General features: G+C 41.1%; 1 protein-coding gene across 2 annotated transcripts in view; it reads left to right on the top strand.

Moving 5' to 3' along the window:
- Positions 1 to 13,641, top strand: part of Zcchc4 (zinc finger, CCHC domain containing 4) — a 52,282-nt gene that overhangs the window by 2,792 nt on the left and 35,849 nt on the right. For both annotated transcript variants that reach the window (XM_013518061.1, XM_005392038.2), the window contains exons 4-5: positions 12,000 to 12,275; positions 12,717 to 12,797. In XM_013518061.1, the coding sequence (XP_013373515.1) occupies positions 12,000 to 12,275; positions 12,717 to 12,797 (357 nt within the window). The remainder of the gene's footprint in view (positions 1 to 11,999; positions 12,276 to 12,716; positions 12,798 to 13,641) is intronic.

The raw sequence follows: 13,641 nt of genomic DNA, 5'->3' as shown, positions 1-13,641 counted from the left end.
TCCGGTACCAGGAACCGAACTCACGACCTTGCGCTTGCCAGGCAGGCGCTTTGCCGCTGAGCTAAATCCCCAGCCCCAAAGCTCGCCTTTGTAATAATTTTTAAATGTATAATCCAGTGGCATTAATTATATACATAACATTAGGCAACTATCACCATTTCCCAAAGTTTTGTGTCACTTCAAGCAGAAACTGCCAGCATTGAGCAATAACTCCTCATTGTATCTTGCCCCAAACCCCAGTAACCTCTAAATGTACTTTTAGTTGCTGTGAATTTGACTCTTCTAGGTACCTTGTATAAGAGGGATTACACAGTGTTTGTGCTTTTATGTCTGGTTTCTTTCATTTAGCATAATATTTTCAAGGCTTATCCATGCTGTAGCATGTGAGAAATTTTATTTCTTTTTATGGCTGGGTAATACAATATTCCATTGCATGTGTAGTCCACAGTTCGGACTTTTGGTTCTTTGGACGTCTATTTTTTTTTTTTTTTTTTTTTTTTTTTGGTACTGGGAATTGAACTCAGGACCTTGCGCTTGCTGGGCAGGCACTTGTGCTCCTGAGCTATATCCTCAGCCCTAGATTTTTGTTTGTTTGTTTATTTGCTTGTTTGTTTTTGAGACAGCATGTAGCCCGTGTTGGCCTTGAACTCACAGCAACCAGCCGGGTAAGGTGGCGCACGCCTGTAATCTCAGCACTCGGGAGGCTGAGGCAGGAGGATCACTGTAAGTTTGAGACCAGCCTAGGCTACAAAGTGAGCTTAAGGCCAGCCTGAACTGCAGAGCGAGACCCTGTCTCAAAAAAGACAAAAAAAAAAAACAAAAACAAAAAAACCTCACAGCAACCGTCTTGCCCCAGCCTCCCAAGTGCTGGGATTACAGACATGTGCCTCCATGCCTGGCTCTTCAGTTTTTAAAGAAGCTGCCAAGCTTTCGCACAGTGGCTGCCCCATTTAATATTCCTGTCATCGGTGTGCAAGAGTTTCACCAGAGCCTCACCAGCACCGACTCTTTATTATTTCTACTGTATCTGTCCTAGTAAGTATGATATGATGTGTTATGGTTTGTTTGTTTATTTTTGAGATAGATTCTTGCTAATCAGCCCAGACTGGCATGAAACTGAGGTTTTGATTTTTTTGGTCCCAAATTACTAAGATGGTGATCATCTTTTCATGTGTGCTTTGGCCATCTGCATATCTTCTTTGGAGGGATGTATTCGAGTCATTCACTTTTTTTTTTTTTTTTTTTTTTTTCCTTTTTTGGTACGAGGTACTCAGGACCTTGTGCTTGCCAGGAAGGTGCTATGCCACTGATCTGTATCCCCAGCCCCATTTGTTTACTTTTAACTGGGTTGTGTCACTTTTTGTTGAGTCACGGAAATCCTTTATGAGTTCTGAATTTTGCATGCTCATCAGATTTGTGATTTGCAAGTATTTTCTCCCATTTTGTAGGTTGTCTTTTTACTTTCTTACTTTCCTTGATGCATAAGAGACTGCGTGCTTGCTTTTTTTTTTTTTTTTTTTTTGGTCTTTTTGAGACAGGGTTTCACTCTGCATTTCAGGCTGGCCTTGAACTCACTTTGTACCCTAGGCTGACTCAGACTTGCATCAGTCCTCCTGCCTCAGCCTCCCCGGTGCTGGGATTACAGGCATGCGCCTGTGCTTCCTTATATGCTTTGTATAAAGTAAAAGTTTTAAAACGTCATTCCTCTATAAGTTTATAGTACTGTAAGATGATACCTATTGAAATGTTGGCTTTTTAAAGCCAAAGATTTAGTAAATTACCTGTTCTCTTAGTGTCTTCAGTTTGAGACTAAATTCTTCTTTATAAATCCATCTAAGGCCTGTAATCCCAGCACTTAGGAGGCTGAGGCAGGGGTATCAATGAGTTTAAGGCCAGCCTGGGGTATATATGTGTTGAAGGCCAGGCTGAATGACATAGCAAGACCTGGTCTCAAAAAAACAAAAATAAATAAATCAGTGAATGAATTAATCTATCTAAAGATGATGTACTTTTACTCGAGATTGCAGTTACTTCCTAAATTGTGGGTAATTTTACTTTATACAGCTCACTTATAAGTTAGGTGTATTAAAAAAGGTGAGCTGTTGTTACAGTTTGTGTCTAGATGTCCCCGCAAAGCCTCACATGGTGGTGGGACTGTGGGTTTTTCAGAGGTGGCTGAGTCTGGAGTTTGTGACTGATTCATGGTCCAGTGCTGGGATTCAGGGTGGGGGGTTGCTGAATCACTCCACCAACTGGATTGGCACCACCCTAGGCCCGGTAGACTGGGTACGATATAAGGGACAGAAAGAGGCTTGGCTTGCTCTCACCTTCCTTCTTCTTGTTACTTTGCTATCTTCTTCCGCCGTGAACCGTTGCCCTCCGCCACATGCCACACAGCTTTGGAGCCAGGCAGTTGCAGACTGAAACCGCCACAAACTGCGAGCTAAATAAACCTTTCCCCTTTAACTTGGCGTGCCAGGTATTTTGTCTCAGCAATGAGAAAAGTAACTAAGACAGCTGTATTAAAGTACTGCTGATTTGAAAATATTAAACTGCATTTAACCTTCATACTTATTCTGTAAAGCAAACTTCCTCTTGTAGTGTAATCTGTTTTTGAAGTTGTCAGGAAGGAATGATGGTAGCTGGCTAGATAACTTAACCTCTGTTCCCCGTCTTTGTCATGGGGTTGGCCGCACTGTACGGATTCCCAGTTTACAGAATGGGCTTGATACTCATTTTTCTAGTCTCGCTCTTTGAACCGTGCTTTATGTTTCATAGGTGTTCAGTTGGCAGATTTACATTCTGTGGTTGGAACCTGCTTTTTCTTACAGTTTTTGCTGCCTGTTACGCTCTGAAAGGTGTTAACCTCCTATTACATAGCTGTTTTCACCCTTGTTGTGACCTCTGGAGACTCAAAGAAGGCAAATTTGAATGTTAGAATCAGTGTTAATTTATGTACATCCAGATAATTTTGTTTAGCTGATATTTCATTTGGTTATGTTTTTTTCAGAGCTCATTTAAACTTAGATTTTCAAGGTCTGCTATTAGAGAAATGCCATAAACATAATTTGTGTACTCCAAGAAAGGCAAATGAAACATCAAATGGAGATCAATAAAAATGACATTTCAAAACGCTAGCCTGCAATTTGTGAATCAAGCTGAGCCATGCAGCAGAATGAATTTCCTGTCCCCCCAGGGTATGTGCAGAAACTACAAATAAGGAGGGAGCGCAGTGTAACCCTCAGTGCTTCGTGTTCTAATGTTCTTTCTACCAAAGTAAAAAAGCCTAGTGTCTGACTACTAAGTTTAAAGCAGTATAGTTGAATAATTGTGATTTTGAAGTGAGAAATATGCATAAGATAGATCTCTTTACCTTTGTCAAGAAAAGGTTAATGAACTAACAGTAAAACTTTCTGAAGGGCAGTTTTGAAACATAGTACTGAAAAGCTCAAAGACACATCAGGTGTCTGGAGGCTCGTTTGGCAATGTTCTTTTTCTCCTTTTAAAAACAATTAAACTTCAGTCTTGGTGATGGGGGAGTCACCTACTGCACACCCTTGCTTTGAACTTTTGTCCTTTCTGCCTACTGATTGGGCATCTTTCATCTGCAGCTCGTGGCACTGTGTGCGATGCTTTTGATCATACTGCAGTGTCAGTGGGATCTGCCTTCTTAGATTTTTAAAGCCTGAGATTATTGCAGTCTTCCTTCCACAAAACTGTTTGCTTCTGATATCAAATGTATGACACACCTTCCATGCTGTGCCTCCCTGTGTGTGTGCTGAGTGTTTCAGTACTGAGCCCTGGGCGATGGCAGTGAATTGTCCACCGATCCTCATCCTGACATAGGACCTTCGAATGATATTGGGGAAATAGATGTAACTCCCAACGTGGTAGCTGTCAGATACCCTGAGTTCGTGTTCCCTAAAATCGAAGAATGAATTCTAAGCAACACCTGAGGTTGAGAATGGGAAATTTTATTGAGGGCAAGACAGTCCTGAGAGGGGGCCTGAGTGGGTTGCTGTGGACTCCACTTTCCAGAGGAAGTTTTATAGAGCACTCTCAACAGGTGGATACAAAGTCATGAGGTGGGTACAGTGTGGGATGGAAGTATGATCAACCAATAAGATTACAAGTATAGCTGCTTAGGTAATGTTGATCCAATCGGGAAGCATGTCATGTAGCAAGTGTACACAGAAAGAACAAGGACCATTTTTAAAGAGATGAGTCAGGAGGTCCTGGTCTCCCCCACTCCCGGGTGTCTGATGTCTATGTAGTCTAGATTTCATTGGACCAGGTGATACCAGTTACAGTATACTGCTTATCCCTTGGGAAGGCATATAGGCCTGTTCATTCCGTCTTTATCTTGAGGCCTGGCTTTCAATGGATGTGCCTCCAGCCATAGCTCTAGTGTATTCTCATCCTCTGCACTGACTCCCTCAAGGGCCTAGCCCCGTCTGACTAGCTATGATATTTCTATGTAAATTAGCTGTCTATAATAATCCCAGGGGGCACAAAACTGACTGAAGACATGATAGCATCAGGATAGGACCAGGTTTGTGCCTGGACAGACAGTTGAACCCTGCCAGAACCTCTGTTTGGGTGACAGCAACTATCAGTCATGCCTCTATATCCTGCACACTGCATGTGAAAAGGTCTTGGCTGTGATGAGATAGGGTGTCTGGTGATCCAGTCTGCCTGCTTTCTTTTAATGGGTGAGTTTAGCTTGTTTCATCATGAGTGTAACAGATGTGGTTGGCCTTGGCTTTACTGTATTATTTTGTGCTTTCCATTTTTGTTGCTCTTTTTCTTCTCTTTCATTATGTGTCTGTTTCCTTTTTTCATGTGTGTTTCCTCTATTTTTGTTCTAGTATTGCCTTTGTAACTCTCTATACCACACTTAATCTTATTTATCTAAAAAATGAGAAATGATGAACTTAGCATTTCCTTCAGTTTTCCTTCTTTGTAATCACTGTCTGATTGTATTTTATTGTTTCTTTTCAGGATTAGAATATGCCTTTAAGTATTGCTTATACCTTTTACTTGAATTTTTAGTTTTAGAGAATATTTTACAACCCATGGCTCTAAAACCTGAGATCACTGTGCCTGTACTGGTTCCTGCCTTCTCTTACCCATTTTTCTTGGATCAGTCTTACTTGCCTTGTATAATGTAACTGTTATTTTTTTTTTTTTTTTTTTAGTAAACAATAATAAACATACATCCATTTACAAAATAGCATGGGAACAATACAAACATTACAGAGTTATGGACAGATTAGTAGAAAAATATCAACGGCTGCTGTAATACATGGTGGTATCTTCAGAGTTTCTCAGGAAGACAGAGATACGCAAGAAAGATCTAAAAAGTAGTTACAACCTAAGGGTTGTGAGAAATAGTGTATTACCTCCTCACCAGTGACTCCTTTCACTGAGGTGTTTTTTTTTTTTGTGTGTGTGTGGTTTTTCTCCGGTACCAGGAACTGAACTCACGACCTTGAACTTGCCAGGCAGGTACTTTGCCACTGAGCTAAATCCCCAGCCCCTTCACTGAGGTGTGACGGCTGGAAGGAAGGCCAGGATCAAAAAGAAGGACCAAGAGACTTGCACCTGTGTTTAGCAACAGGCTGTTTTCTTTTTCCTCCATAGTCATGATTACCCAGGGCTCCTCCATGAAGATGACACTCTGGCCAGAGGAAGAAGGCAGAGTATGCCCCAGGCCCCCTCATTCCTGTTGAACTAACTGGTAGGATGGGTCTGAGCTCTGGGGCCTCTGCTTCAGAGGGCAGACCAATCTCCAGTGGTCTTATTTGCATTCAGGGCATGACCCAGGGGGCTTCTTAGGGCAGTTCCTCTTGAGGTGGCCTGGCTTTTAACAGCTGTAGCGGGTGAATGCAGTCGTCGAGTTCTTCTTGGGGCCCTGAGAATCAGACTTAGGGTCTGTTTTCTCTTAGTGCTGCAGCAAAAGCAGCTGCTTTTTCTCAGTCTCTTTGTTGTCTCTCCTTGGCCTCCTCTTTGTCACGGCTATAGAATACTGAGGAGGCAATTCTTACTATCATCTCAAGTGAACCATCTGGGGCAGAAGCCATTTTTTGTAGCTTTTTCTCTCCAGCCTCCCATCGCACTGGGACCCCACAACCACTTAGTATCCTCTCCCCGACCCTCAGCACAGGCAGCAGGAATCTCGGTGCAGACCTCTCTGGAGCTCCACACATTCCTCCACCACAGCCTGTACTGTCAGGGGAAGAATGGCTTCCAGGGGATCTCCCCAGGTATTGTGCAAGGTCCTCCTACTTTACAGCTTCCTAACCTGGTTTACAGCTCTTGTGACCCTGGTCAACTAGACTTCTGAGTCTTCCGGCTTAGTCTGTATTCTCATGTTCTCCAAGTCCTTGTTCTGCAGCTGCTTCTCTGCTGACTCTGGACCTTCCTGGTTGTAACTGTTGTTTTGTGTAGAGTCTGTGGCTAAATGGTTTTATTGGTTCCTTATTGATAGCCTTTTGGCTGTAGTTTCTTCATTCATCTGCTGTTTGGTAGAACTTCAAAGCAGTTTTTATTTCTTATACAGAAGTCTTACTAATCAAAATAATTTAAATCAAAACCAATATTTGGCTACCAAGACTCCACTATGTGAAGTGTCCTGGATGAGCAGATCCCTGGGGATGGACAATGGATTGGCAGTGGGTAGAGGCGGGTAGGGTGGTGGGAGGCACCTGTGGTAAGGGGTGGGACTTCTGTTTTGAGGCAATGAAACAGTTTTGAAATTAGAATGTTACAGTGGGGCACAGCTTTGTGAATATACCAGCGTCCACTGAAGTTTTTAAATGGTGAGTTGTACAGTACATGAATTATATTTCAATTTAAAAAATCTGTCTGTGACAGTAGAACTGAATAATTCTGTGAGGTTTTACAAAGAACAACTAAGACCTCTATTTCCCCTCCCTACAAGAAGCCATAGCCAGCTGTTTTGGCTGATTCTTTAGAATTTACCTTCGTATCTTCACTTCTGTTTGGATAACATCAAAAGGTAGCTATCATCTGGTTGTTCCCTTTCTGTGATGTTGAGATTAATCATGGCTTGCGTGTTAGCCAGCCTGATCTGTCCTTATAGAGTTCCCTTATCAGCCTTTAGCCCAGTAATTTAGCAGAAATTGATGATCATATCCTGCAGGTTATAAAAGGTTATAAAATCCAATGATTGTTTAATATTTATGAGCAGTAATTCTCCTCTAAGGAAGAACTTTGTTTCACTGGCTGTTGGCTTGCCTTGTTACAGTTTATAGGGGAAGAGACAGGATAAATATTTAATTTTTCCCTTTTTGTCCTGTTTTAAAATTTTTTTTACCATGTTGGAAATTGAACCCAGGCCCTCATGCATGCTAAGCACTCACTACCACTGAGGTACCACCCTCCCTATTCTTTTTAACCAGTTTTCAGAATAATAATTTGGTATTCTAGCAGCTTCCATACTTGGTTTATTGGGGTCATTGTGTTCTTTGTTTTGTTTTGTGTTTTCATAGTACTCGGGACTGAACCAGAGTCTTGCACTGAGATACATCCCCAGCCCTTTAAACATTTTAAAAATCTTGAGCAGAGTTTCTCCAAGTTGCCTAGGCTGAGCCAAAACTTGTGATCCTCCTGCCTCAGTCTCCTGAGTATGTAGGGTTACAGGCATGTACCACTAGGTCCAGCAATTATTTTTTGTATCAGTAAACCCGTATTTTAAAAATTTGGCGCTTTTTTAGTTCATTAAAATCCATATTTTCTTTGATGGAGCACTTTTTTGGGGTTATAGGGGGTCTGGATTGAACTCAGGGCCCTTACACAGAGCTACCTCTTTTTTTTATTTTTTATTTTGAGACAGAGTTGCACTAAGTTGCTAAACTGACCACTGTAAGCTCAAACTGGCAATTCTTGCGCCTTAGGCTGCCAAAGTGCTAGAATCCAGGCTTATGTCATTATGCCCAGCTATTAAGTATGTCATATGTTTTAATGGTATTTCAAATCTTACTCTTTTTAAATTTCAGCTTCTGATTATTGCTAGTCTATAACAATACAATTGGTTTGGCGTAATGTTTTCTAAAAATTTTGAAGTCATGGTAAGTTTACTATTATTTCTAGCAGCTCCTTTTGAAGATTTCCTTAGGACTTTATCTGTGCATGATCATGTTGTCTGTGAATAGAAAAGTTTTAAGGTTTCCTTTCTAATGTATGCCTTTTATTTCTTTATCTCATCTTACTAAGCTGGCTAGGAGCCCTGGTTGGTATTGAGACAGTACAAGTACACATCGTAGCTTTGTCCCCATTTTATGCGGCAGTCTTTCATCGTTATGCTTCTAGCCATGCTTGGTGACTTTTATAAGACTGGTCCTGTGTTTTAAGAATCTTAATCATCTTTTTTTCTGCATCGGGTGTGGTGATTGTTTTAAACTATTAATATGGTGAAACCATTGGTTGAATTGAGTCAGCAGAGCAGCCTGCAGTCCTACGATAGTGTAGTTAGTCATGGCACAGTGCTTTTTTTTAATGTGCTGCTGGTTTTGTTTTACTACTTAGTTTGTGTTTATAACGTGTATAGAGCTATAGTTTTCTTGTAATCTATTTTTCCCGTTCTTTGTTAGCAGGTAAGCGCATGTGGAAGCATCCACCCCTTTTCAGATCACTGGGGAAACGGTGTAGATATGGTAGTGCTCTGCTCTGCCTTCTTGTGTTGTTTTCAGTGGGAAACCTGATGTTGGTCTTTCCTTTGTTCCTCAGTACACAAGGTTGGGTTTTTTTTTCTTACTTTCTTTTTTTTGAGACAGAGTCTCCGTGGAACTCAGGCTAACCTCGAACTTGCGGCAGTCCTCCAGCCTCAGCCTCCCAAGTGCTGGGATTCCAGGCCTGTGCTCCCATGCCCAGCTCAGATTTTCTATTTATTACTGATTTTGAAAACTTGATAATGCATCTACTTTCCCCTCATATTTCTTGTGCTTGTGGTTCTTAGCTTTTTGGATCTTTGATGTAATTTTGAAAAATTTCTCCATTATATTGTCAGAAGATTTTCTGTCCCTCTTCCCCATGTGGGGTACTGCATTCACACATATCGAGGCCTTGGTGTTTCACTTGGCATAGCTTCAGGTGTTCTATGCCTTCAGGTTTATAGGTCTTTTCTTCTGTGGTCTCAAAACTGCCCTTAGTCCTGTCTGTGGTGGTTTTCATCTCAGACAATTAAAAAAAAAATCTTTATAGGTTTGATGTGGACCCTCCTTTTCTTGCATATTTCCCCTCCTACATCTTCCCATCCTCCCTCCGCCAAGGCCTCAAGTCAGCACAGAATGTCAGTGGTCTCCACCCCAGCCCTCCATGTCTTTACTTCACAGGTTCATGCTTCTCCTTCTTGTCGTCCTCATCCCCATAGACCTGCTCATCTTCCTCACTGTCCTCCCCCTCTTCATCTTCCTCCTCTCTCTTATTGAACCCAACTGAGCTATATCCACAGCTGTTATTTTTATTCTGAGACAAGTCCTTAAGTTATTCAGGCTGGGTTCAAACTTGGGATCCTTCTACCTCAGCCTCTGGAGTGGCTGGGATTACAAATGTGTGCTACACGCATGGTTCCTTTATCGTGAGCAGATGGACTGCAGTTATACTAAGTGGCTTTAATGTCTCTCTTTACTAATTACATCATTTTCTTCTGTCATTTCTAGTTGGTTTGGGTTTTTTTGTCATCATCGTGATCACATTTTACTGTTTCTTTGCCTACCTACTAATAAATATGTGATCGGATGCTGGCAGTCTGAATTTTACTTTGTTCTATACTGGGTGGTGTTCCTTTGCTTAGTTCTGGGACCCTGTTCAGGTACCTGGTTGTAGTTTTGATGCTCTTGCACATATTCTAGCAAACCTCTGCCCACAGGCCACCTCTGGCTCTGTCTGTTCTTTTGCTGTTGTTTGTGTTTTCTTTTGGGCTGTCACAACAGCGTCGTGTGATGGAGCCGGTGTGGTCTACCAGGCTTGCCGACCCTCGAGCGGAAGTGTGTGACCTGCTGCTGAAGGCTTACCTTGCAATTCTGAAGGCAGTACAGAGCCGCTTTTGTTCGGTGAGGGAATCATTGCAGATCTTGGGGTGTGCCCCCTCCCCACCCATCCCTCTGCTCTTGGTGCGCAGGTTTCTGCCCTCCGTGTACTCTGGGTGTGCTCTAGGCCTCTGTCCGGGAGCTGTGGCTGAGGACCCTCATGCACTGCTCCATCTCATCAGTTTGCTGAGCTGTGCTCCTTCCTAGCCAGATAGGGCTTCCTCTCTTCCCTTCCCTCGGGGGCCACTGTTTTGGGTAACCAGTTGTCTGATAGCTTCAAAGTATTGTTTCATGTATTTTTTCTATTTAAAGATTATTTTCAGGATCAGGAGGGTAAATCTGGTCTGTGTTACTCTGTTGAGGCTGGGTGTGGACATTTTCAGTCCTTAACATTTAGTGATAACAGGAGTAGTAGTAAATTCAGTGTTTCAGTTGCTGAAGTGTCTGTTGATTCTTCCCACTTGCATTTCATGTCCTAGGGGTCCTTTGTTCTCCTGATATTCTTACTTTGAATTCCTAGGAGGTTCCTCCTAATAGCCTTCTTCTCTTTCTTTCTAGCTATGGATAAAGTTGTCAAAAGATCAGTCATTATAGAAATAGAAATATTTAAATTTCTGGCCCTGTGGCTGATTTTTTGCTATAGCCACTTGGAATGTCTTATTCATGGCCTTGGGTGCTTTGAAGTAAAACTGTGCTTGGATAGGAAAAGTGGTAATGCTCAACCTGATTCCTTGTTAAGTTTACAGCTTTTATATTACATTTCACAATTTTGTTCTCACTGAAATTTTTGGACTGTTGCCAAACTATAAGACTTTGTAGTACACTATTCGGCATACTTAGATTTAAGCTGGGCATGGTGGTGCAAACCTGGAATCTCAGTTACTTAGGAGACTAATAAGGGAAGATTGCAAATTCAAGGCCAGCCTGGGCAACTAGTGAGATAATTTCTCAAAAGTGGGTGGGAATATAGCTCAGTAGTAGAAAGCCTCACGGTTCTATCCCCAGCGCTACAAATAAAAACAGAACAAAAAGAAAAGAGAAGCTGTTTGGGATTTACTAGACATTTTGATCCTCAATGAGCTTATTTTTCTTTTCTGTTCTTACTCTGCTTTCTTTTTTGGGGGGAGGGGGTCTTACTCTGATTTTATAGCTAGTGTCACATATACAAAATCGACAGTTTTTATGTTTGCTTGTGTCACTAGAGTTAACCCAGACCCTCCCACTAGCTACATCCGCATATAACGTGACCTTGTGTCAAACAAACAAAACATAAGACAAAGCAAAAACTCTAATAAAGTAAAAAAAAGAGAAAAGAGAAATGGTGGCTTTGTAATGAGGTGTCAGGGTGACTTAAAGAAGCCAAGCCGTTGTTGGGTAGTGTCTCATGGCTGTGAACATTGTCCTGGATTTCAGTGGTGAACGTACGTCAGCCTCCATCAGTTTGGCTAGGTGCAGAGGAGCTCTGTGGAAACATCTTTCTTTTAGTAGGTAATTTTTCTTGCTAAGTGTGCCATAAGAACTTGAAGAATGATCTTAATTTCTCATTTTAAAATGACTGTTTTAAAACTGAGCCAGACTGTTTAACACTTCAGAACTAGAACACATGGATTTGTCAATAAATTTAAATGTGATAGTAGTTGCCATTACTACTAAGTTGTTTGAGTAATATATTATATTCACATTGTAAACGGATATTGATCTTCATTCAGTGACTAAATTGAAGCATCTCAATTCTTACAAAATTGCTGATTCTTTTCCACTTTGTAGTTATACAGCCGGACATAAATTCTAGCCAACATTCTACACATTTTTCTTACCTTTGCTTTTTTGTGCAGTACCCTTTAGGAAGTATGAGTACTCTTTTGGATACTAAAAATAGCAAAGATATACTATTTTTAGAACAACAAAGTTAAAATATCCGACTCTGTGTTTCATTGTGTCTTGAAGGTACTTGAGGTTCATCCAGTTGCCCTTGACTCAGAGAAAGTTCTGTCAAAGCTGTCAGCGGCTGCTGCTTCCAGACGACTGGGGGGAGCACCGAGAGCATCAGCTAGTGGGTGACGTTTCTGTCTCCCAGCTAAGAAGGCCCAGCCAGCTGCTTTACCCCCTGGAAAACAAGAAGACAAATGCCCAGTACTTGTTTGCGGATAGGACCTGTCAGTTCTTGGTTGGCCTCGTCTCTACCCTGGGCTTCAGAAGGGTACTCTGTGTTGGAACACCAAGGTATATTCTGAGGTTTAAAAAAAATTTCCTTTTAGTGCAGTTTAAACTGTGGGAAAACTTTGTCGAGTATTTTTTTACTGTGTGTGGTGTACAGTGTGAAGCACCGAGAATTCACCGGAAGTGGGAAGGCTGCTCCTTTTCTTGTGAGATTTGCAGCCTGTATCCCATTAAAGAGATTTCTTTCTGGTGTACGAAAGGAGATGCTTTCTGATTTGAGACATAAATTGTCTATGATATTAGACCTCTCCATTTCAGATAAGTTTGGTCCTTTTAAAAATATTTGCAAAAGTGAAATCTTGCTTACACCTGCTGAATTCTCTTCAGGGTTTCATTGAAATATCAGAGGTCACAGAAGAACATTGGTGGGTTTTGTTGTTTGTTTGCTTATTGTCTATGGCAGTTGTAATTTCTCATTAAATTTGCCTTTACTAATTGCTTCAGGTTGCATGAGCTGATTGGGTTGACGGCATCTGGTGACAAGAAGTCTACCCTTAAAAGCCTTTTACTGGATATCGATTTTCGGTAGGTTTACGAAATATAATTATTCTTCATTGTTGCCTGTTTTTGTTTTTCTCTTCTTAACTGCTTATAATCTGTCATACATTTTAATTAGTACTTAGAAGTACAAATTGGTTATAAAGCACCTTTTCAGTCATATAAATAACAGGTACTCTCTTGTATTTCAAATAGGAGAACAATTGATTTCTCTTCCTCGGTTTTTTTCTTTATGCACTGTATCTAGTTGTCTGTGACTCACGACTTCAAGATGAATTAATCCCTATTGAATGAAATTTCAAAGATGCACTGAACTGCCTCATGCTTAGTCAGATTTCTAGGACTTTGTGTCATCATCAGATCTTTAAAGTGTGAAAAGGCATTTTAAAAAGATGTTTTACCAGGCGATGTATATACTGTCTCACTAGGTACAGCCTGAAGCAAAGGGAGTGGCTGACTAGGGCAAACAGGTGCCAGGGCAGAGGGTCGTGCAGGTAAACTGGGATGGAGAGGGTAAGGCTTTGCCAGCGTGAACTGCAGACCTCAGGTTTACAACGCATGGCGCATCTTCCATCTATTGTCTAATTCTGTGCTGAAATATTCTTCCTAGTTTCTGTAATTGTTTCAATTCCAGGAGTTCACCGTAACTTTATAAGACTGTTCTTAGTATCACTTACATCATTTTTAATGCATTAAAGGAATCAGGACTTTGTGGTTCTTTGTACTTAGTTCTAATAGAGTCTACTGGGCTAGTATTCCAGTATTTCTTGGAGAAAATCTATGAAGTTAAATATGCTTTCTCTCCATAAAAACAAGGCATACAGATTTTTATTTTTTATTTATTTATTTATTTTTATTTTAAAGAATAAAA

The sequence above is a fragment of the Chinchilla lanigera genome, unplaced genomic scaffold (genome assembly GCF_000276665.1).
Source record: "Chinchilla lanigera isolate Chin_1 unplaced genomic scaffold, ChiLan1.0 scaffold00042, whole genome shotgun sequence".
Lineage (NCBI taxonomy): Eukaryota > Metazoa > Chordata > Mammalia > Rodentia > Chinchillidae > Chinchilla > Chinchilla lanigera.
Note: the sequence above shows the minus strand (reverse complement) of the source record. Positions and strands in the feature narration are given on the sequence as shown.